Raw genomic sequence first — 26675 nt, forward strand, 5'->3', positions numbered from 1 at the left:
TATAGGATATGATTGATCTGTGGAGAATGGAGAGCTGGAGTGCAAAAGAGCCATGTCTTTTGTCGTCGTCCCCATGGGGATCGACGGCCGTCGGCCGAAATACCGTAGCGCGAATTTGAGTCGATTCAACGGTGTGTACGCTGCGTGTGTTGACACGTCGTGAAAGCGTGACAATCCGAAGACGTTCGGCCACGATCGGCAACGTTCGACGATCAGTCGGAGGCGGCAACGACCTGTCCGTCGGTGGAGGCAGCGGCGGCGGCGGCGGCGAAACCGGAGGACTGTTTGGTCCGCCGCGCCACCACCGCCAACGACGGTCCGTGCGCGGTAAGCGGTTCAGTAGTGAAGAAACGACTGTACTGGTCGCTCATACTTGTGGTACGTTTGTTTCATAGCACGCTCGTCGTTGTCGCGCGTTCGACTCTTACTACTGGCAACGCATTATTATTTTTTTAAATCTTTTTTCGTTTCTGTGATTCTTTTGCTACAATTCCGCGTCGCTGGATAATCGGAACGTCTCGATTCGCGAACGGAGTACGCGTTCGACACGGCAATTTAGAACACGCGATCTACATGGGATACGTCATGGTAGACTGCAGTATGTGTGTGTGTAGGATCTATGACTGGACAGACAGTCATCAGCAATTATAATGGGTATGTCTTGTTGATCGTATAATATAACCATTACTGTAGTAATAGCTAATAAATAAGCCTAATATATATCTAGTTAGTAAGTAATAACAGCCGTATAGTAGTGCTTAACATACCTATTTAGTTGGCACTTGGTTTAATAATATTGTAACCTGTAAGTCGCTATTTGCGTTTATTTCGGACGGGAAATTTTTTATGTACATGTTATAATATTATTTTGACGATTTGCGTCAGTTTACATGCCGTGATTGGCCGATATTGATGTACCTAATGTATATACGTGTTAGCAGACCTACAGTCTACACGATAACAATGTCTGTGCGATACCAACTTAGGGTGGCGGCGGTGGTACTCAGGTCCCACGAATGGAAATTTTCTTTCTTGCGATTCCCAAGAACTCTATATCACGATATTTTTCTTTATTATTGTCGTTATAATATGTCGCGAAGATTTCTGTGTCACGACGATATACTATAAAATATAATATATATGTATATAACGTAATAGCGCGTAACCACCGTCACCAATAATTATCGTACCTGTTGCCGTCATGTGAAAGTTTCGATCGAAGTCTCTGACGTATAGTTATAGTCTAGTCTGTCGTCCATGTGTAAAACTCTGTTAGAACACTATTTCGTAGTATATGATACTTGCCGTAAGTTATTGCTCTTAACTTGTATTTTGATTAAAATGTAGACCATCAAAACATTAAGGTATTTAAAATGTTCGTTATTGTCAAAATTTTCTTATCATTCTAACAGTTTTTCAATAGCCTATAGGCTATAAGATCCGATAAAATAATACTAGAGTGCGTATTATAGTGTAATCATTAAAAATAATATATTTTTTTTTGTGATTATACATTATATCTTATAAATACCTACAGAACGAAATAATATTAATCGACGTGCATTTTCCTATTCATTAGTTTGTCGAGGTCGTCATGTTAGTTATATGACGGCAACGATAATGATTAATGTAATGATTAGACGTAGGTTACATATATATCTTACTGTTGTTTTTGTTTTGGAAACTTTAATCTGGTGACTTGAACGACTGCTAGCTGTGTGCCTGTATGTACCATGATTATCCATTAGATGAAATTTGTATTCAGGTTAGGTTTGATTTGACGATTTTGTCAATTTTTTACAATATTTTAATCTTCTCAATACTTCGTGTTCTAACATTAAATATTTATAAATAGTAGATGCCTATTTACAGTTAAGTTAATTTAATTTGCAGTTTATTGTATTTGTATTTTAATATTTAAGCTTATTGGTTTATACTTAAATATAACTATATAATTTTAAGTACTATAAAATTTAAAATAAAAATAATATTTGTAAATGTTAAAAAAATTGTTAATGTTAATGTTATTAATATCATAATTTATATAATAAGTATATTTTATACATGTATGCAGTTTCATAAATTTTGTTAATCGTACACGATAAAATATTTACGAAATAACGGAAGCATGATTATGGAATCCGATGTACATTACAGAAACTGTTATACTGTATAATAGCAAATAGACTCTTAGACTCTCTATAACAGTCCATTAACTACGAAAAGTAACAGAAACTTAGGCGTATTGAATTTTGCATTGTCACAACCGCCGGATAAGTATATTTGGCTGTCAGGCAAATTATACTATGTGACGTATAATGATATATTCAAAACAAAACATACAAACCACAAAGAAAGAAAGATTGAATAGAATTAAAAACTGCATGACAATGCAGAAGCGAATCTTAAAAGAAATCTACTTCCCTATATTAGAGAATAGCCGTGTAATTTGCTCACGTATAGAAACAATGTATAGATTATAGAATAATATATTGTCTTATCACGAAAACATGCTCAGTCTAACCGTTATATATTAAGTTGATTATTAGTGAATTGTAAATCTTACAGATTACATAACATAATATATTGTAATATATTATATAAATCTATAATGGATTAAACATAAACTAAATATTTATTTTTACCATAACTTCATAATTTAGTTAATAATTCATTAAATATCTTACAATTTTCAATTAATTATTTATTTATATCGATTGCTATGTAATAAAAACATTAGTAATAATATATACAAATGGCTGACATTGGTAGAAACTAAAAACTTCTACAATAAATATTTGTTAGTTGTTACTCTAAAAATGCAGATAAAATTAATATAAATTTTAAGTTGGAAGGGAATATTATTTAATGATATTATAATTAACTATTATTAATATTATTATTTTAACTATTTACTATATTTAATTTATATTATTTAATAGATAGAGATCAACTTTATTAGAATACATAAAATTAAATTTTTTATTTTTATTATTTAATACATTTTTAGAAATATAATAATAATTAAAATATTGTATGAACAGTAAAAACTAATACATATAGTAACCTTGATTCTGTTATTTTTATGTGCTTTGTTTGGAGATTTGTTTTAAACCCATTATACGTCAGATAAAAGATAATAAATAAAAATAATGAAACATTCATTATTCGATTCTGTTGTAATTTTAGAAGAAAGTAATTATTATTATAGACTATAGTTTATTGTATGTGGATATATTTATTATAATATATAATATCTATTAAATGATTTGTATGAGTATGAAAAGAAGGTTAGAATTAAATTGGCAAGTTTGTTAAGACCTTGCAGATATTATAATTCATTGAACTATTTGAACTTATTAATAATGAAATTACTAAATAGTATATTATTTATATTTGAACATTACTATATTTACTATTTATAGCAAGATGGAAAATTTGTAGTAGATAAAAAATTTAAATACTTATTATTTATTATATTTTTAATAATAAATAAGAAAACCAAAATTTAAGTACTTCCAGAAAAAAAAATGTAGGTTTGTTAAAAACGTAGAATATAACATATTAAACTTAACATAGCGCAATGACTAATAGTCTAAATTCTATAATTATTTTTTTTATATATATATTTTATAACTTAATGACATGCAGAAGAAAACTAGGTAATTATTTGTACGTAACGTTTAAAAAATTTTATATCCCTGAGTGGTAGTATAGTATCTATCAACTATAAATAAGTAATAAATATGATGTTCCATTAACAAAACTTTTTGAATTAATAAATTGCGACAGTACTTAAATAGCTAATATACAAAACATAAATTATTGGCTTAATTTTTTTAAACCAATTTATTTGGACATTTTAAATATATTAAACATATATAATATGCAGGGTATTATAAAAACTATTATATTATTTACTATTTAGGTAATCAATGTTAAATTTATTTATTACTGATTTTTGAAATAGTTTTAATTTAAAATAAATATTTTCAATACATCTAAACATGATAAGTCTGATAGCGCTTTGCCATTGTGTATACTTACAATAGTTACAAATGTTTATAATAAAAGTATATTTTTTAGAAGAGATATATTATTTTGTATAACTGACATCACGTAATATGATTTTCGACATGAAACAGTCTTTAAAAATGTCTTTACTGTAATGTATCCGATGCTATGTTACGTATAGATATCTAAATATTATTCAGATAAAACGTCAACATATATATTCCATGATGATTATTATAAACAATTTAACTAATGTAACGGTCTAACAAATAAATAAAAAAAAACTTTAGTTATATATCGTATATTATGTTTATATTTTATACATTTTATAGACTATTTGTCATTTTTGTATAAATTATTTGGTAATATACTTGATTATTATTCTTCTTGGTGTGTTTTGTAGATATTTAGAAGTGTAGAACGAAGTAAAACGAATATTGAATTGATATTGTCTTTATCAATTCCATTGTTACTTATACGGCCTTCTGATTTTTATGATTTTTTATAGAATTATTATTTTTATTATTTTAAACTATAATTAATATTATATACGATGTTTCTATTTTAAAAAAAGGTAATTGACAACGTAATGCTTTATGTTTTTCTTAAGCTACTTATTGTATTTAATGTAACTATTTGTGTTAATTGTCAAAATATAAGTACAGAATTATTTTACTATTATGGTACTTTTATTCATAAAGTTAATAATTAGATTTGTATTATATTTTTTCTGACATTTAAAATGGTTAATGGTGCCATCGTGGGCTTTTATCTGGATTTTAGATCAACATTATTATAAAATCAGGAGGTGCATGTTTTGTGAATTATTGCCTTATGTTTAAAGAACACATTCAATAATATAAAAATGGGTAGGTAGCTAATAAATTAAAAATTTTATTTAAATAATAATAAGTAATTCATTATTAAAATTAAACTATGTTATACTTTTAAATATAAAAAAACAGCATCTTCATCGGCTATTTTTGTTTCTATAATATTTAGAATTTATGGGTGCATATTATAGTTAATTATTAATTTAATAGCAAATAATTTGTCAAAATATCATATATTTATATCTTATTTACATTTTAAACATTTAAAAATGTATGAAACTAATAACAAAATAATATGTGACTAAGTAATTTTTATAAATCGGCCTTTTAGAGAATTTGTTTAATATTCAGTAAATTACTTAGGTATCAGTATTATTGTCAGAAAAGAATATATGTATTTGGTTTTAGTGAAAATCATATTACTTATACCCTTATTTTTAAAGATATTACATAGCTTGTATTTGAAAGTACTAATTTAGTTTTTCGTAGTTCGATTTTATGATTTTTTTTACCCAATTAACAGCATATTTATAAGTAAAATATATTATTATCATTAAATTTTTGATTTTAAGGTAGATTATAGCTATAATTTTTAGCAAAATAATTTACGTTAGAAGTTAAGAGTTTTTTGGAGACTATAACCTATATACTATAGTCGCACATATACTATTCTACGTTCATTATTAAGAACGACACGAAGGACATTTGTTGTGGTGGAGCGTGAAGGCGTTTGTTCTGTTTTCTTATCATTAAACCAAATCAGAGAGTCTGTATAATATAATACACCTTCGTTCAAGGTAGAAATTGGTTATTTAGGACATATTTTAGTTTTAAATATTTATTATCCATGCATTATTATGCGCTAGTTTTTAATTAGCCATATGTTTAGAGTATTTATATCATTATTTGTTTCGGATGAATCATTTCAGCCTCAAAATAATATTATGGATCGTGCACGTGTGGTAAACATGATATGTACCAAATTATTCGAAAGGAAATGTGTTCACTGAATAGTAAAATAAATTAACGAAGAGTTGATTATTCTATTAAAAAAAAAAAAATTAAGCAATAGAAAAGAAACACAAAAATAGTGTATCTATTTTAATGCTGAAATAAAATATTTTAGAAATTAATGAACTTTCAGAATCAATATTTTTAATTCATCATTTTAATTTATAAATTTTATCATTTTATGTGTTTAATTGTTTTCTACAAAAATAATAAAATGTTTATAGTACGATATGAAATGAATAATGATTTGTTTTCCAAAACTCTATGATCGATTTATAACAACTGAGACCTTGTCGGTTTTGTGACGTATAATGCTTAATATTGCGGTACTTGGTATTTCACAATCGGAACGAATATAGTGATTAACTTAACTGTAAAATGATGGGTTTCAAGTCTTCAAGAACGAATGCTTGGCTGAACTAATAACTAAAAATATCAAGTGATGGCAATTATGGAAAAGACTACTGAAGGAAGACATGCTATTTTAGAGAGTAAATAGATATCTAACTAAAAATTTTATATTATTTTTGTGTAATATTAGACATGTTTAAAATAAAACAGCATTTTGATGCTTTTAAATAAATTTGCATTACTATATAATTGGCATTTACCTACATTTCAAGAAAAAATATTTAAAAATAATTTAAGTGCTAAAGAGTATATAGTTAAATTTGAATACGAATTATTTAAAATAAAAATACATTGATTAATCTTATAGATACTATGAAATACTTTTTGAGATAATAATTTCTAAAAGAATTTTAAATTGATTGCAATCAGTCATATAATAATAGTAGTTATTTTTTCAGTAGCTTTATGTATTTACTGTAGATTCTTAATACAATGATGTAATAGTATAAAAATGTATGTTTTTATTGTAATTACCTTTTTTACTTTGATTATATTTTGAATTGGTACTTACAATATATAAAAAAAGTAAAAAAACGTTTCTATGAAACATGATTAATATTATTAATTTTAAAGTTAAATCTTTGTATAATATTATAATGTATGTATATTATATTTATAGTAATTTTGCAAAAATAATAACATTAGAACTCAATCGCATATATTTTATTTATAATATGCTCCCAAATACCCAATGATTTTACGTTTATATTCACACATTATGGAAATGTGCATTAAATAGGTTCACTATAGGTTCCTTTGGATTTTCAACGACATCGATAACAATTAAAATTCGTTAGGTGTAGGTATTTTTTTCAAAGAATTTACGTTTTTCTTATGCATGAATGAAAATCAAATGATTAATTAGTCGCGGAGTTCGTAGGTACGTATATTATGTCTGGTTTTGTCGTAATTTTCGGAGAAATTTGTTGAGTAGGTATAATATATTATGTTTTTCACCCTGAGTGAATTATATTGTTGTTTTTTTTATATATATTTTACGGAAATTCAAATATACTTCAGAACAAACGATCGATGTTTGTTGAATAATTAACCGTAATTAATTTATCAAACGCGTTAATTCACGGTTTTATGATATAGTTCCGTATTTTTATAGTTTTAACAGTTACGTCTATTTTAATGTTATTTTGATCTTAGCCAAACTTTATAGGTATCAAATAAAATTAGAAAATTTATAATGAAATCGTGATATATTTTAGTCTAATTTCGTGAACTCTTGGCATGTAATAATAGTTGATGCCAATATTGAAAATATTAAAAATCTTAAATTATTATAAAAGAGATAGGTATTGTGTATGATTCAGTATTCGTGTTACCTACATACATATACAGTGTATATTATACACATCTTAGAGAGACTTGTGAAATGGTATTTAACTTATTCACCCCATTGCGGTGTATAATAATTGTTGACAGTTTCAATGGTTTCTTCGTATTAGTATGGGTGAGGTTAATTTACGGACTAATCTTTTGAAGCCAATAAATAAATAATTATGGTACAAGGCCATATTATTCATTTAATTCAATTAGTCTCATTCTTGTATAATTTGTTCAAACTCTAGTTGACGTCTTAAACGTGCACGTGCAAAACATGTTTAGGCGTATGGGTCGATAATAATATATATTTTTATATACTACATTTGGTTCATAACTATAGTTTTATTATTTATTTCATCTTAAAACTTTTATTTTTATTTGTATAGGTTCATTATAAATTTAAAAAAAAAAAAAATCGGAAATATTTCATAAAGTATTTCATAATATTATAAAAATATAGTATAGTATAGTATAAATGTAAAAATGTTTATAAAATCAGAATCTTTAACTATTTTAAGCAACTCCCATATTTTCGTTTTTATTTTGTATAATATCAACATTTACATTACAGTTTAAGTATTTCAATATTTATTTTATCCACTTTCGAGTTGTTGACCTCTTGTCCTCCTCACAGCGTCATGCTACTGTATATTCAAGTAATCATTAGAATAACAAGAAATAGAATACAAATTATTTATTTATATAATATGTATAATACTCATTAATTTAGTACTTTTCTTGAATAGTAAGTATAATATTTTAGGGTTTTGCAGTGATGAATGTATATTTGTTGACAATTATTAATAATTGTTAAATTGTTATTTTAATAAAAATAAAAGTTAATATTATTAGGATTATAAATTTAAAATTAAAACTAAATATTATTAATAATTAAAGTATAAAATATTTTCATAATTTAAATTAAGGCTGTTTTTAATAAATCATATACTCAAAGATATAATCTTTGTTTGTTAAGAGTTTTTGAAATTATAATTATTTGGGTTTATGTATAATTTAAGCGCTATATTAATGTATAATTATATTTTTAACATGATCGAAAACGGTGTTGTTCCTCATAAGCGCAACTAGACCATTATTTTTGGGGTGCATAATAAATTAATTTACAGATAGCTAGGAATATAATAGGTATAAAATATTTTTGATACTATTTATTAAGAAGTAGTCAAATTTTAATAGAAAATGATTTTATTTTTAGCGGTGAATATTTTAAAGTTGAGGATGCACATGTGTTCTGTGCACCTCTTAAGTTGCGCCAATGCCTGCTTTACAAATAAAAATATTTTTCTATTAATTTATTTATACATTTTAATTATGTAATAGCTAGAATATATAGGGATAATATTGTTGGTTAATTGGTTACATGACACAAATGATTGTAAATATATTGTATATTATGTTATTTCTAAATCTTAATTGATCTATAATATTATGTACTATTATATCTTTAATAATTTCACGTTGATATTCAAATTGTAATAAAAGCACGAAATATACCTAATGTTCCGCACGTACCGTTATTGCTCATGAGTCGATTTATTGTTTCACTTTCACTTTGATAGTCAATCATATGTTATGGAATTAATTTTAATAATTTTTTTTTTATTAGTAAACTATTTCTGGACAATTTTTATATTTTGCAGATTTGACGTGGTTATTAAATAAATTTCCATTCTCTCATTTAGTTACATTTTTATATAGACATACCATCGTTTAAATAGGTATACGTTAGAAAATTGTATTAATATAATATCTTTATAATGGGCCCGTAATCCGTATCGTAACATAACCTTTATGGTTGTCAACAGTTTCCCACGTTTGCTATTTTCAACGCTGTTGAACCTAACCGTGTTCTACCCCTCAAGGCATATTATCATATGATGTGTTGGTTACATATTTGTAATGGGTTCCTATTGTGCAAATTTTTTGCAAGGAAATTAGTTATTAAAATCTCTTAGTCATGGACATTAATATCGTATCCATGTAGAAGTTAGATTAGACCCATAACATGTTTCCTACCAATTGAAATATTGATTGTACTATGAAGAATATGTCCTTGAAAAGTTCTAAAAATAAAAATAAGTAAATAATAAACATATAAGTAATTTTACATTCTTGTTGAAGTTTCGTGTTCACTTTATTCGGGGGTTAAAGGAAGAAAGGCGCAAGGGACTCAGTCCTCACTACTTTTGATCACATTTAAGGTAGTGTTATAATTGCATAGTATTGTAGGTTTTATTAACGCATAACGTGGTCAATTTTACATTCAGTAGAATCCATTTCACTCAGTTTTGTTATATTAGAGTGAATTGATATATTAATAAATTAAAAAAAGGTATAATAATATTATCCAGGTATCCACATGAGATTTTTGTGATATTGTAAATTAAAAAGTTGTGAGCATTTCAAAATTGTTATCGCTTTATTTAAAATTTTCTTTTATACGCATTTTTAATTCTCAATTTAATAAAAATAATTTTTTCTTTTAAAAATATTTATTTATTTATGCAATGTAATAATTTTTGACCTTAATCTTGTTTAAGTTATTTTATTAAGTATTTTTCAATTTAAAATTAAATAGTTCAATTTATTTTATCATTTCACTGATGTCTAGTTATATACTTTTTATTTTATTATATTATGTGTTATATTTTATTTTGTTATTTTATACGCAAGCGTAAGAAAATTAATATAGGTGTGAGATCTAAGTATTGAAGAAATTTATGCTTTTTACTTATATTTGTATTGTTTTATTATAAAAACATAGTTTTTTCCACAAATTTTGAAAAAGACGAGTTCTAGTGTTAGGATTTAAAATAAAATGGTGAAAAAATGAGAAATTTATGAGTAAATTCAAATTTTAATATAGGACACTAATGTTACTAATGCACACAAAAAATCTTTCCACTATCGGTTTCGATTACGAAATAAAATAAAAATATTTATGCATAATACAAATTTTTTGATAAGTGTTTTAAGTACAGTATAGAATGATCAAAATTATATACAGATAACATATTTTTGCCCTAGCTATATTATAATGTTATTTTCTGTTATTATTTACTTGAAATTCGTGTATTAATTTATTGATCATCATATTTAAGGATTATTGTATTGATAGTATAATATATTAGTTAATACTTGTTTGTGAATTTATACCTATGCATCAAGAAAAATAAATTGTTATTACTTATTACCTAGTTAATAATAACAATTTTTTTAGACTAATTATTAAACTAGGGATCGGCGATTAAATTTTATAGTAGCTTGATAATTATTAGAAAAAATATTTTTGACGGCCAGAAATATATTTTTAATAATTAATGTATTTATTTTTGTGTCAGAAATAGTTAAAGTTATTTAAAGAAAATTGTTTAATAGTGATAATAATGATTTATAATAATAGCAATACAATTTTATATTTAAAGGTTTAATGAGAAAAAACATATTTTTTGTCCTGAGCTAGTTTTTGAAATTTGGTTTTCTTGGAAAACAACTAATGCGCAGTGTTTTTAAGGTGGAGATTAGTCAATATTGAACGATATTTATTCTTTAAGAATTCTAAATGCATTATAAGAATAGATAAAATATTTATTATGTGTGGAAAACCAGCATTAAAAAAAATAAATATTTTTGGGGACCAGTTTTTTTTGCTCGGCGAGTCAGATTTGTCCTGTGGGACACCTGTTGCAGACCCCTCCACTAAGATTACCTAAATATTATGTTATAATTTAGAAGTAAAATCAATAATATTTTTAGTAAACGTTTAAACAATTATTTAGTATCATTTATTATTAAATCAATGTACCTTATAAAATGTATTTATGGGATTAAATAAAGTTTTTAAAAAAATGGCGTATAGTGAATTATTAGTTAAAAAGACGGTGAATTTCGTGCACTAATAATGTGTTAAATATACATAAATTTGTGCACTAAAAAATTCTAAAATATACAAAAATAAATATTTGATCAAATTGTTTTTTATCTAATGACGATGGTCTATACAAAATCACCACTTGAAGCGAGGCCATATATAAAATACAAAAATACAAGACTATTTTTATTATATACTTACCAAATTAAAACATTTATGCTTAATTAAATAACATAATATCATATTTATACGAATAAAAACATCTTTAAAAATATAGTTCAGAATAAATAATAAAGAGGACCTTTTTTAATAGTTACATAATGATATTTATACGCTTAACAACTGGAATTTTCTTTTCATATTTTTCTATGTGTGAAATTGTAGAAATATTTTTATAAACAAGACGCTGAGACAAACTTTTAAAATATGGAAATTCCCGTACATAACCATTGGTAATAAAATCACAGAAGAAGGTCAAGTTACAATTAAAAGAAAGAATTGTTCAATACTCAAATAATTTTATCGATAAAATATCTTGAAATTGAAATGACTTTTTTAGTGAGTAACTCTTTTATTATTGTTTTAAAATCATGACAAGTAAAGAGTTGATTGAATTTCAACTATCGAAAAATCAGATACCTCAGTAAAAAAATAATATCTTGTAACCCTATTTATCCTAACCACAAAATCGGAACTATTCTATACTGTTTTTCCTTTACGTTTTGTGATACGGAACAAATATCGGGTTTCTTCATTTTTGTGATGTGATAATCATAAATCTATATTTATGTATAATTTATTTAGCTTATTAATTTTTTTTTTTTATATATTAATATTAATTAAACGATTTATTCGTATGGTATGAATTATCATAATATATGCCTGTTGTTCCATACCTATATATATATTATTAACATGACTACTTGGGACTTAAGGTTTTGGTACTAATACATAATAATAATCCAAATATATTTTTAATCTTTGTTTATAGGTCATCGAGTTGTGACGTGGACCTGTTATTTTTTATACCATGTAATGTAACGCCCCCTTAAAAACGACTTCCCGTATAATATTCTGTTTTCAACTTCTATCTAACATTGAAACCCGTCTTAGGTATATAATATTTTGAAGGTATAATATTTTGTTTCACCCTTTATTGTAGTCTTGTAGGTAGTTATGAGGAATGCTTTGCCACGTTCATTTCTTTTGTCCTTTTATTATCTTGTCTTTTTTTATTTTGTTTAGGTATTCGACAAACGTAGGTATTCATTATATTATTTTCATTGTATGCATAGAACACAAGTAAATAGATTTCATAAAATTGTCATCACGCTGAGAGACAACATGCTTATTATAATTACTTCGTTTCGTTCACAATATTGTTTGTTTTTTTTTAAACATTTTATTAATAACGCAATGGTGAAAAAAATATATGATTACTGATAATAAGTTAACCAATATATTTTTTTATTTAAATATTTTATCAATTAATTTAAATTTAAATTATAATTTTGCATATTTTGTATTTCCGTTGTTTAATTAAAAAAAATTTAACCAAATTCCAAGATAGTTGTGTATCACCAAAAAAATACACGTTTCATTTCCCATTCTTTCAAGTTTTAAAAAAAAAATGTAATCTCATTTTCATTCCTTTACCCGTTTACCGATTTACATATTATATTATAACAACTGATTTAGTATCTATATAAACCAAGTTGACAATAACTATTACACTGTTAAATATTTTGTGTAACTTATATATACCTACATATATTAATCGGTCTTGCATAATTTTATTGAGAAATAGTTACCTATTTAAGAACGATAGATATTGAATAATAGCAATCTTACTCGTCAAATAATACATAATTGTAAAGGGTCTCTTTTCATACAAATAGTAGCGTATAGAGACACAATTTACAATTTTCATGTCATAACATATCTTACAATACACTCTTATTATAATTTGTTCTGTGTTCATACAATGTATAATATTACTGACCATAACAAAATTAGAACTTGAATATGCACATATGTTTTTTTTGTGGCACGAGTTAGTGTGTTTCAACTATATTATATACATTTTAGACAATATAACTTATAATTTAAATCGATAATAGAGTTAGCAGTGTTTTATTTAACTTGATATTTAAAATACTTTTTATAAAATTGTATACATATACATTTATATTTATTTATTTTGCTGTGATTATAATATTTATCAAGGTTATATAATTATATTAACTAAAACAAGTTTCTATACGCTTTATAGAAATGTAGGAAACTCAAACTAGTTATTTGTTTATTTGTTTCAGTTTAAACTTAGCGTTCATTAAATAAAAATGTTTCGGTCCGGTTTAAGATTCAAAAATAAATTATCGAATATCCATTAGCTAATAGGGGGCTTCATTAGTAAAATTTCATATATGGTGGACATAGCTTAAAAAGTTATGTCCATGCAGGGATCCATACATAAAATAATAATAATAATAATAACAATAATAATCAATCATACATGTACTCGTATATTGTATGTAATGACTTTGTCTACGTACAAAGTATACATGATAAGATGTCCATTTAAATATTTTAAAACAATAATATAAAAGTACTTGTTACTAATGTTATTATTTTATACGTGTAATTTATTTTTCTTTATTAATCTGTTGTACATTTTTTCTTTATTTCTGTAAAAACACATTGTGTGAGTGTGTTTAACTAATGGGTCACTGCTATAATAATAAAATCATTTATTGATATCAGTTTTCAAACTAAAAAGGTGAACAAGTGGGTACCACTCAGCTGTACATTCAGTGTCGAGTGAATCACTGTAATGGCTGTGTTAGATTTGAATTCAATGATATCATTGTACATGAAAAGTAATTCTGAGGTAAGACGGTCCGTCAGCTATACACTAAGTAATATGTACATTGTACATTTCATGAAATGATTTTTAATATTTCTTTTAAAGTAATTTTTTTTACTATTATTATTCTTTGAAAGACAAAAAAATTATTCAGTTCAAATAGAGTCTTGATTTTTTGAATTAATTTTAAAATATTCAAAAATGTATAATATAGATATAGACGTTTAAACTGAAAATAGAGTTATAAAAATCAGAATCAAAACTGACTTGTATAAAGTCTTCATGTTTAAAATAAAAAAAAAATGATCAACATTTATATTCTATGTATTTCACAAGGCGTGGGAGTTTTTTTTTTTTTGTGAGGCAAGGTTTTGTTATAAAAATGTGTTGGTTCCGACTCCCTTAACAGAATATTGTTTTTTACTTTTCTAATTTTTGAATTTGTCCTATATTGAAATATATTTCAAATGTATTTTTTCATTTATTTCATTTGAAAAAAATAACAGTTTACTACGCGTAGGTATATTTATGTAGATAACCTATTTTATTACTGTTGAAATATTCATTGATTTTATGCTTGGTATATTAGCCACGGTTAGTCACTATTTTTGTATAACATGCTTGTTTTATAGATATACTAGTATTGTATAATATATTTTTTTATTAACATTTGTAAATTGTAATTCTAAAGAATTTGTTTCGTATTAACAAATAAATTATGAAATAATTAGTATTCAATATTGGTAATTTCTTTATTTATAGTATTAAGTAATAGGAAAAGGTAATAATATAATTAAAAATAGGCAATAAATATTATTTTACTAGGTACCTATATTAAATTTACATATGAAATTCTAATTTTTATTTTTTATCTGTTAAAACTAATTAGGTATTATCACAAGACTATTGTTAGGAAAAATATATTTTGTAAAGGATTAATATTATGTCATATACTCATATGATATTAAATTAGTTATTATTATTTTAGAATATAAATTTAATTTCTATGATACATTTGCATATTATTTTATTTATAATTCATATTATTATTCGTGTCATACATTTTAAATAATGTTTTTGTCAAAAGTTTTCTGTTTTCTGTCCATCGTAAAATGTGTTTTTACATATTTAGATAAATTTAACAATATCAACAGTTGCCTAATAAACAAAAATAATATGCCCTACATTATCTAAAACCGTAAATACAGCAGATGTTCATTTTATGACTTTATTTTAGTGTTATGCAAAACATAATTTGTTCGATGTCATTTTTGTTTACTATAATGTTTATAATGTTTTCGAAACAAATTCATGGGCAATTTATTATGTACAACCTAATGACAGGGTTTTATAGATAATCTTTACTAGTTAATGCAATAATGTATGATGGATATTCGTAGTATTCGTTTGTTCACTTAAATTATATTATTATTTAGTAGTGATTTTGACAAGTTTTGTGCTTTATATCGAGGTAATATCAAATATTTAAGTATGGTTAAGAAAACTTTATATTCTAATATTATGATAGAAAAGAGAAGTCATTAGAGGGGTTACCAGTAATACGAGTAGTTACGTTTATATATTTTATCAACATGCGGTTTGTTATTAGTTGTTATAATTCACTTTTACTAATCAAATCTAGTATTAAATATTTTAAGTTTATATCGTGACAAAGGATAACTATAAATGTGACTTGTATTTATTTACACATACTACATTTACACAAAGATACAATAGCTAAAAGTGTGCTGAATGTGACGGATGTAGTATTTTACTAGCTTGCGCTCGTGGATTATTTTTGCTAATATAACAATACATTATACTATCGTATATGCGTATATACTTGTACACCCAGCAAAGTATTAGACACCGAAGCGAGAATATATCTGTGTTCAATATGAGTATAGAAACCATAATATGAATCAAACTACTGCACGCGAATAGTTTAGCCGACGAACGTCGTTCTAGTGTGTTATTATTATTGTTAAGTCTCAAGAAGATGAAAGTGGGTCAGCCGATAGGTAATTCACCTAAACTGCTGTCGCTGAATATACTACGTCATATCATTGCTTCAGTTGATAATATTTTTATAGTTTACTTGCATTATAATAATAAAATATACGTTCCGTTCTTTAATATTTGCACTTTTCAGTGTTAAATTTCGACGATTTTGCCAAGAAAAAAAAGTTATCGATAAAATCGAAAGTATATAATAACGTGTAATTAAATGTATTGTGTGCGCAATTATTATCGTTGTAAACTGTCATATTTCTTAAATACATGCGACCGTAACGCTATCATCATCCAAAAATTAGGATAAATATATACATTGTAAAGTACATATATTTATATATACATGATTTATAATTTTTATATATATATATATATATGTATAGTGAGAGAAGAAGTAAAATTATGTACCCGGAGCTATACCTATTATACTGTGATCGTTGCGATTTAAATAATTGTTCATAAATGTATCCAAATTTCTAGGAGATCCGGACGAAATAGTGTTGAATCAAGTAGAAAAACTGTTGATACTTCAGTTATATGTGTATATTGTATATTGTAGATCTTTATAATAGGTAATGAGATCTGGATTAAAGGTTATTAGTGTCTAATCAATTAAATTAATACATTTTAAACACAATTTCTAAAATTTCTCTTGTTTTTTTGTAAATACAACTTATGATTATTTAACTCATTGTATATTATTCAATTTAAAATTTAGAATATAATACTTTCAATAATTAATTAAAATCTTAATTTGAATTAAAAATTTATTTTCAAGTCTAATGAACAAAAAAATATTAAGATACTTTACTTTCCTTAAATGAGTATACATGTAATATACGAGTAGGTAGGCATCTATAATAATTAATTTCGTTTTATAAAATTAAGTTTATTTTAAGTGTTATTGTAATTAAAACACAATTTGTATACATTATTTCTTTGAAATTTGAAATTCAATTGATATATGGGTAATGTTGACAAAAAATGATTATTTTAAAAATGTTTTTGAGTACATATACCTAAACATATAATTATACGTGAAATATATAAATTAAAAATTTAATAGATTTATTTACAACTTTGTATATTATACCTCTAAAAGTTAAAAAGAAAAAAAAACTGATCTTAATAATTTAATACTTGAAAAAATATGTCATTTGGCGCATTTTATGTTGGTCTGGCCTCGGTATACCTTATTCAACTTAGCTTTAAACACTTATATATAACAGGTATATTAATATTATACTTTGACGCGTCATCATTGCGTTGTGTTATTCAACTAAGAGTCACCTGCTACAACTCATTGTTTTTACGTGGTTTAGTTTTGCTTGTGTGCAACTTATGCATACTCCCACGCCGTTTTATATAGGTACTATGAAATTATCCGTTACCCAGCAGCCACGGAAACGGTGGCATATCCTAAGATTTGTTGGTTTGGGTAAAAAATGTCGTTGCCCTTGACGGTTTATGTTCTCTCCAGTAACTAATAAGGTACCTCTACCGTTGCGGGTTGCTCGAGTAGAATGCAATCGTTACTGGTGTTTTACATGAGTGCAGCACTCAAGGTCGTTCTCACGCACGCGGGAACACGTGCCGTAAACACGTCTTTAAGGTGTAATTATTATATTAAAACGTTTAATAGAGGAAATGTTATCGCGTGAGTGTGATGTGTTATGTGCATAATAGAAAATAGTGTATTTAAAACGGTTTTGGTACGAAAACAAAAGTTAATTTTCTTTTTTGATGAAAAATATATATTTTAATATTTTTAATATGTGTTATATATATAGTCCACTGATGCAATCAATGGGTCCATTCATAGTCTATCTTCACTTTCCTTAGATTGTATTTGATTTTTTGAATTTTTCGTATAGGTAATCATATCAAATTATATATTTTATAGTTTTATATAATAAGTATTTATGTAAAATGTAAATTGTAGCCATAATGTTTAAAAATAAAATAATAATTATAATATAATATAATATGTAAAAAATAAAAATAACTAAGCACAATATTATATTATATTATTTTCTCCACCGGAAAATGCAGGTTGCGCTACCATGACGGCAAATTATCAGCCAATACTTTGTAATCCATCGTCATCATTTGCATCAATAACATTCAATATAATAGTATTCAAATTATTTTTAAAAAATGTATACACTTTGAAAACCTGTGTTTTGAAACCTTTGAAGGAATATTATTATTATCGAGTGTTTAGCGTCCGCATAGTGCAATGGTCGGACTTTCCTTAGCGACCGTGTTGTGAACTGTTACCCTGCGTGTCATCACACACACATTATATTATTTATAAACACAGTTATCCCCAAAAATCGATGTGAAGTATAAGGATTTTATATTTATTGTACTATTTCATTAGTCATTATAGTATACATTATACATTATACACGTTGTTGATGTTATATTTTATTTAATATTTCGTTTTTACTGCTTACAGTTAATATACAAGTTTATTTAAACTAGAAGTTTAAGGTAAATATTAATATTTGAACAATCATGATGTACGTTATACAGTATTATAGTGTATATACTATAAAGATATTACATGGTTAAATTTTAAAAGTCTATACTTGTAAATATTTTATTTTTGTATCAGTACTGATAATTTAATAAACTTGTAAGGTTTTAGTCAACAGTGGACATTTCGACTCTTGCTTAGTCCATTTAAAGTAAAATATAATTTGTCACGACATTAGCTCTGCTATTTTAGCCAAATATGCGTGTTGTTACATGAATGTAAACATGAAAAACCCTTGAAACGTTTTATACTTCGAAATTGTTTTATTTTATGAGATAAACATCACACATTTTTGTGAAATACTTATACATTTTAATGGACTACTATGATTTATAATATTGTAGTGGATGTTTGATGTTTGTATTATATTATTTATATACGCCTAGGTATGTGCATGTTTCTACTTGATAATATCAATTGAAGTGAGCTGTTAGTGTATAATTTAATTTGGATTTATAGATAATAGATTGACCTGTAAAAATTTCATCAAATGATAATTATATATTTATTTCCATTAAATACTTATATAAATAATAAAAGCAAAATGATTTATTGAATTATATGAATATATGTGACATATATAATTAATGAACGATACAATTAAAATAATAATAATAATAATAATATATTTGTATATCGTTTTCTTTTTTTTTAACGTTGCAGAAAATGTAGTATGACATTAACGTTTATAAAATTGGTTATGGGTGTATTATGATTTTGGTCAAGGTATACTAGGACCTACTTGTTTACAATATCTAGTTTTTAATTTTTTTTATAACAATACTATACTCACTAAATTAGACATTTCATAAGGCTTTTTAATGTTTTATAAAAAATGACTATACTTGAGTCTAAATAAAATTTAAGATTGTTTATTTTATTCGTGTAAATGGTAAAACTAAAATGTCTTGATGTGGAGTTATCGGAACAATAGAAAAACTATGAATAATGACGTGTTCTGTCATCAACAAAGAGTTTATCTCGAGAATACTAATGTAAATACTCGGTTTATGTGTGAAAGGTATCTATTATAATATGATACTTTGCCAATGCCAAGCCATTATACACCATGTATTACAAAATTTAATAATATACCTCAATACGTACTTCCAAACTGTACAAAATATTTTATATTTTTAATTGTAGTTGCTAAACACGTAACAAAAGATTGAAATAAAACATATTGCGTTTATATACTAGTAGTATATATGAAATAAGACTACAATACATGATTATTACGCAGATATGAATAATGTTAACATTTCAGTCAAATAAATAATGTGAAGAAATGAAGAATGACTACGGGTTTTATTTAATTTCCAACCATCATTATACTTTGGTTTTATATGCTAGTGAAAAAATGTTAATATAAATTTGAATTTCTACGTATAAATCTTCACCTATACGTTCCTATTAGTAGTAACATTGAAACAATTTTTGAATGTAATAATACAGTTGACTGCTATTATTAAAAGATAAAAAAAATCGCGTATCGATCATGTCTATATGCTTTGACATTTATTGATTTATTTCATCTTAAAGTGTTTCGGGAGAGTATCTCTGATGAATACTCTCGTAGTCCAGTTATAGACAATTATTTTTCTCTTTACGCTCTAAAAATTAAAGAATTCTACTAGATCTACCATTGGATAACCCTACTTTTTTCGGTTTGAATGTTTCGCTTGTGTGTGTACATATTCATGAATAATACTGGTACGATGACGAATCAACAAGGCTAGAGTACTAGAATGACAGTTGGACTCATTAAATTTTAATTATTTAATCAGTTAAAGAAAATAATTGTATATTGCATTTTACATTATAAAGGTAGGTATTAATGTTTTAAGAATAATTAGATATTATAACTAAAACTCGTTTAAGAAATAATTAAAGTTGAGTTGGTTATTTATAAATGTAGGTGAAATACCTAAGCACATTTTTAATCATAACAAAATTAATGATTTAGGCAATAAAAATGATGTAAATTATTTATAACTATAGCCAAATAATACATTAATTTGAATATTTTGCTTTTTGGACGTAGTTGAAAGTGAACATTTTAAATAATATAATATCATTAACTACCTTAATACACCGGAAAATACTAAAAATAAATTTGAAAACTTATAGATATTACTTATTAGTTATTATTATTAGGTATGAGAGTATTTTTTAATAACAGTTGTTATAATATATTATTGTGTTATGAAAATAGTTAACTTAAATAACATATTCCCTCTAAAAATATATCCAACATTTTTTTAACGATAACTACATTACTTTATATTGTTTAAAATATTGTATCACAAATATTTGTGTTATAATATCATTAATATGTGTTTTGTCTAATTCAATTGTTAAAATTTTATTCGATCCGTACATTTATGACAAAATTTAACAAAATGAGGCGTGTTAGCTTCCGGCAATGTGTTGTATGTTACATGATTTAAATTGCGGACGTTTGACTAATGTATTAACCAGGGTCAATTGAATAGCATTGAAATAGTTTTTCATTATTATTTTAGACTGTTTTATTTCCGATATATATTTTAAGTGAATACTTTTTATCAAAATATATTTATTTTTTTTATCACAAGGTCTTATTTTTACAAATTATATTTTATGTTAAATATGAATTTATATAATTTTTTTTATATAAATCCGCTATATAAGTAGCTATGACAGTTTGGTTAAAATAAATTCCGTTGAGTTTTCTAGATGTACAGTAGTTTTACGATGTATTTTTAATTATAATATTTTACAAATATAAATATATACAGTTATATATATTTCCTCATAATAAGACAATCAAGTAATTTTACTAATACTTAAAATAATATGTATGTATATTATAATATAGTTTTTATGAAACATGTTTTTATTATTTATTGTTTCATAGTTGAATGCTTGTGTCCTGCGTGTTTTTAATACTCAATCAAATTAAACTTTTTAATACATTTTTTTAATGTTATTCTTTGCTGTCATGGTTTTAAAATGAAAAAATCTAATAAATTATTTTTAATTTTTAGGTACAAGAATGTGTCCCAACAAATTTTGTTAAAGATGACTATCGGTATCAAACAATGTCCCCTGTTGGATACTTTAACAATTCAACCGTATAGATGAAGTTTCTTCTAGGGTGTATAGGTAATATATTATATTATGATTGTTTTTTCCTAATCATTCTTAATGCATATTTCTAATTAGAAAATTAAATTAAATTCGTAATGTTTTAGTTTGGATTTGGGCGTGCATTTCCTTAGTCCTATGTCAAGATGGCATTGGTACCAATAATGCAACAAAGAATTCAATACTATCGGAAGTTTCAAAATTACAAAATTTTGAAGTTACAACGTCGCAAAAGCCTACCCTTACAGTTAGAGAAGAGCAAATTGAAGATGAATTAAGTAATAGCGCTACTACCACAGAGAAGTTTATGGAAAAACGTAAATTTATAATTAGACCTTTAAAAGAAAATGAAGAATATAGGGAAATCTTTACAGTTAGATACAATGAAACAGGCCCAACCACTATAAGAAGCTCGACTAATAAAATTAAAACTTCGTTATCGTCAAGCTTCACAAAATATGATGAACCCGAAGATATCACTGTTAGTGTTGATAATGATTTTACCACATCATTTGAGGGTTTAGTGAAAAAAAACCCCATAGATAATGGAGAGAGAAAAACTAGACAACGGTTAGATGGATTAAAAAGTGTTACGACAAATAGGGGTAGAACGAGATTCCAAAATGAACAAGGAACTTCAGAAATTCCTGAAATTTCAACAAATTTACGTTATAAAAAACCTATTAGAGTTAAACCAATTGAACAAACCATTAAAGATGAAGTTGTTCCGACTTCAATAGTAGATGATTTGATTGATACTACTACGATAATGGATAATTCTGAAATTGAACTACAAAGGCCAAAGTTTAAAAAACCACCATTAATTGCTACTCACCATCCAAATTTTGGAACGTCAACTGAAACATCTCGTAGACCTGCAATTAGATCAAATTTAAACTTAAAACAAAAGATAATATCTTCTACAATTAAAGCAAAACCATCTGAACCAGAAGTAACAGAGCCTGAAAATATAATAGCTAATAACAATACATCTGAAGTTGGCTCACTTAATGTGCAATTAAATAAAATGAGACCAATTAAAGTGATCACTCCAAAAGGATCAGCATCTCAACAGCCGATTCCACCAACTGCAACAGCATGGGCTTTGGCTTCGTTAAAAGCGCCAAATAACACCAATAGAATATTTAAGAAACCTTTAAACGTAACTAGTATACAAGAATCAGTTACTAAAATCAAACCATTCATTACTTGGTCCACTAGATTACAAAAAACAAATGAAGATAATTTAAGCACAACTTCTACTTCAAACAGTGCATTAGTTATAGGGGAGTCAAATGAAACATTTACAGGAATGCCTGAGACATACGTTTCAACTGGTAAATTAAATACTATCAATCGATTAACACCGGAAATTACTTCAACAGAATCTTTAATACATACAATGTCAATGTTGTCAACAAGTCATAAACCAAATAGAAATGATTCTACTACGAATGGTATTGGTGGTGACACTGATCAAAATAAGTATGAAATATATGGATCTCAAAAACCTGACGTTGAAAATACAACTACAGTAATTGAAACATTGCGTCCATCGTCGTCTACAATACCTACGGAATCGCAAAATTCTAATTTGTTGTTGGTAACGTCTTATAAATCAATTTTTGAGAACAACAATGATTCAGAAACCAAACAAAATGTTTTTACGCCACCTGAAATTCCTGTGTCATCAATCACATCAAAAATAGAAATGACAAAAAACGAATTTACAACATTGATGACGGACCCATTAAATATTTTTAATTATAGTGGAGTAACACTGAATACTGAAAATGAAAAAGATCATAAATTACCAGTAGAACAGACTTCTACAGAAATATTTAGTAAAGCGCCAGAAATCTTATTTGATTATTCTGAGTATCACGATAGTAATAAAATGCCGACAACGGCGGGAGACCAATCGAGTAATTCAGACGTTGAATTTTCGATTTCTCATGATATTGATTTAAATAATCAAAATCATTCGACTACTACTGAACATTATATAGAAAGTATTAAAACTAAGTTAGATACAAAAATAACAGAATCTATAGACAATCATGATTCTTTAGAAATTATTGATTTTACAAATAAGTTTTCGTCCGAGCATCCTACACTTAGTTCTACTGTAGGGACTGAAGTTGAAACAGCGGTTCCAGAAAAAACCTCATCGGGTAAGTTTTTTGATTTAACATTAATATAATTATTGTCCATAAAACTAATAATATTTATTTTATCAACAGAATTTTCTCAACTACCATCTAATGATATATTAAATACTTCTCAAGCACCTGGTTGGTCTAACACCCCTGATATATCTTTTATTGATTTCGAATCGAACTCAACGGACAGTCACGATGATACAGGAGATGATGGCCAAAAATCATTCGAAACCTCTTCTCCAAGTTCTGTGGTAGTGAATGAACCAACTTCAGAATCAGATATTTCTGAAAATGATGTTCCTATAGTTACTAGTTTATTGACTACATCAACAACAACAACAACAACATCAACAGCTTCTCCAAAACTAATAACAACAACCACAACAACTTCGACGACTCCAAAACCCACCACAACAACTACCACGACTTCAAAACCCACTACAACAACTACCACGACTTCAAAACCCACTACAACAACTACCACTACCCAGATACCAACAACAACAACTACGACTACATTTAAACCAGTAGTAATAACAACTACAACTACTCAAACACCAACATCTACACAAAGAATAACAACATCTATTGCTCCACCTATAGTGATTGAAATAACTACTCCTAGTACAACTAGAAAGCCTATATCCTCTACACAACTTCCTACCACTACATTGTCAAGTAAACAAACTACAACAACTATTCGGCCAAATTCGATTACTTTAAGACCAAAACCAGCCGTGATCGATTCAGATAAGACTACTTTTGCACCTAATGTACCAATTATTCAATCATACTTAAATATATTGATTAACTCGACAATGGCAGACGTATGCGAAAACAAAGAAAATCTTAAGGACGCAATTATTAAATTGTTTGAAAGTGGAACCGAGAGGTAAAAAAATAACAATGTGTCTTGTACAAAATATTATAATTTAAAATGTATTTTTTCGTAGTGTTAATTCGAAAAATCAAATCAGATTCCTTAATACCGTCGAAAAACAATGTTTAAACCCCGATGATGAAAAAAGTCCGGTTGAGGTTGAATTTTACTTGATGAACAGTAATGGCGATTATAGCACATTAATGAACGAAGAGTTTATTAGCTTGCTAGACAACCATCGATTTGATTACAAATCAGATGTACGTAAATATATAATGATCTAAAATAATAATGCAATTTTATTGAATTTTGTTTAATTAAAATAAACTATTATTTTTTTTTGAAATATTAAAATGTTAGAATATTTTATTATTTTTAATAATAATAATTAACTATAGATATATGTATTAATATATTATACAGATAATAAGAGCCAAGTTTATGAAACGATCTCTAGAAGTTGACATCGATAAGGATGAAACTCAAAATCCAAGAGTGAAAGCTGCTATATATCTATCATGTGTAGCCGGTGTTTGCACCATCCTTGTATTGATTTTAGTGAGTAAATATTTGATACGTATTATACCTGTTAGTGATTTAGTGTTTATATAAGTATTGATATTTAAACATTATTAACAATTAAGATAATTGTCCGTAAACGTCAAAAACGATTCAACTATGGCCAAAGATGTACTCCTGTCTCATTAGACGACTATAGTATGGACAATATATCGGTGTTTAATAGCTTTAGAAGAAAAGGCGCACGAAGGGCGTCAAAACGGTCATATGGAAATCCTGCCTTTGACGATTCTGTAAGTATTTTTTTGTTCATTTCATATTCATTTTAAATGTTGTTTTTATAAACTTCGAGATAGCATAAAGTTTCAGTATCTAATTTATTGTTTTAGTTAAAACTTAATATTAAGTATAAAACAAATACCTATCCATATAGGTAATTGTATTTTTTTTATTATTTATTACAATATTCAATATTTATATACTATATTTAATTAGTTAAATATAGTAAATTCACTCTAATTTCAATATAGATTATATTAATAAATAAATAGGTCGATATTCATTTACAAATTTGTGTCGGTATAAAAACTACCTATATGATTATACTGTTTTAAAATAAATAAATCCATAGTTCTTACAATTTTAGTTTATTTAGCAATTTAATACTATGTTTAAAATCCGAAGCATATTTACATTTAAATACTCGTATTTTATTGTATGATGATAAATAAAGTTTAAATTTATTTTTATTTGACTTGGGTTAAACAAAATATTTTCAAGATTATGCTTTTTACGAAGCCGCTCTTGTTATATCAGAAGTAATTTTTATTTTGAATACATAAATTTGGATTTGTTAAAATATTTGTTTTATTTTAATTCTAATTTATATACAAACAATATTTTATTAGAATCCATATTAAAAAATAAAATAAAAATAAATTCTTATTAAATTAACCTTTTAATTCATTTTGTATTTTTAAATGATTATAAAAATATATTTAAACTTATCATATTATAAATTTAATATACATAAATAACTAAAAATTGTATGTTAAAAAAATGAAGATA

General features: G+C 25.7%; 1 protein-coding gene across 1 annotated transcript in view; it reads left to right on the forward strand.

The window, feature by feature from the left end:
* Positions 1-310: 310 nt before the first annotated feature.
* Positions 311-26675, forward strand: part of LOC112601320 (mucin-5AC-like) — a 35152-nt gene continuing 8787 nt past the window's right edge. Inside the window, exons 1-7 of the mRNA XM_025348867.1 lie at positions 311-654; positions 21947-22064; positions 22154-24220; positions 24290-25100; positions 25162-25348; positions 25512-25646; positions 25733-25900. Of these exons, the coding sequence (XP_025204652.1) occupies positions 22040-22064; positions 22154-24220; positions 24290-25100; positions 25162-25348; positions 25512-25646; positions 25733-25900 (3393 nt within the window). The 5' untranslated portion in view covers positions 311-654; positions 21947-22039. The remainder of the gene's footprint in view (positions 655-21946; positions 22065-22153; positions 24221-24289; positions 25101-25161; positions 25349-25511; positions 25647-25732; positions 25901-26675) is intronic.

This window comes from Melanaphis sacchari, unplaced genomic scaffold (genome assembly GCF_002803265.2).
Source record: "Melanaphis sacchari strain LSU unplaced genomic scaffold, SCAv2.0 Contig0_pilon_pilon, whole genome shotgun sequence".
Classification (NCBI taxonomy): Eukaryota; Metazoa; Arthropoda; class Insecta; order Hemiptera; family Aphididae; genus Melanaphis; species Melanaphis sacchari.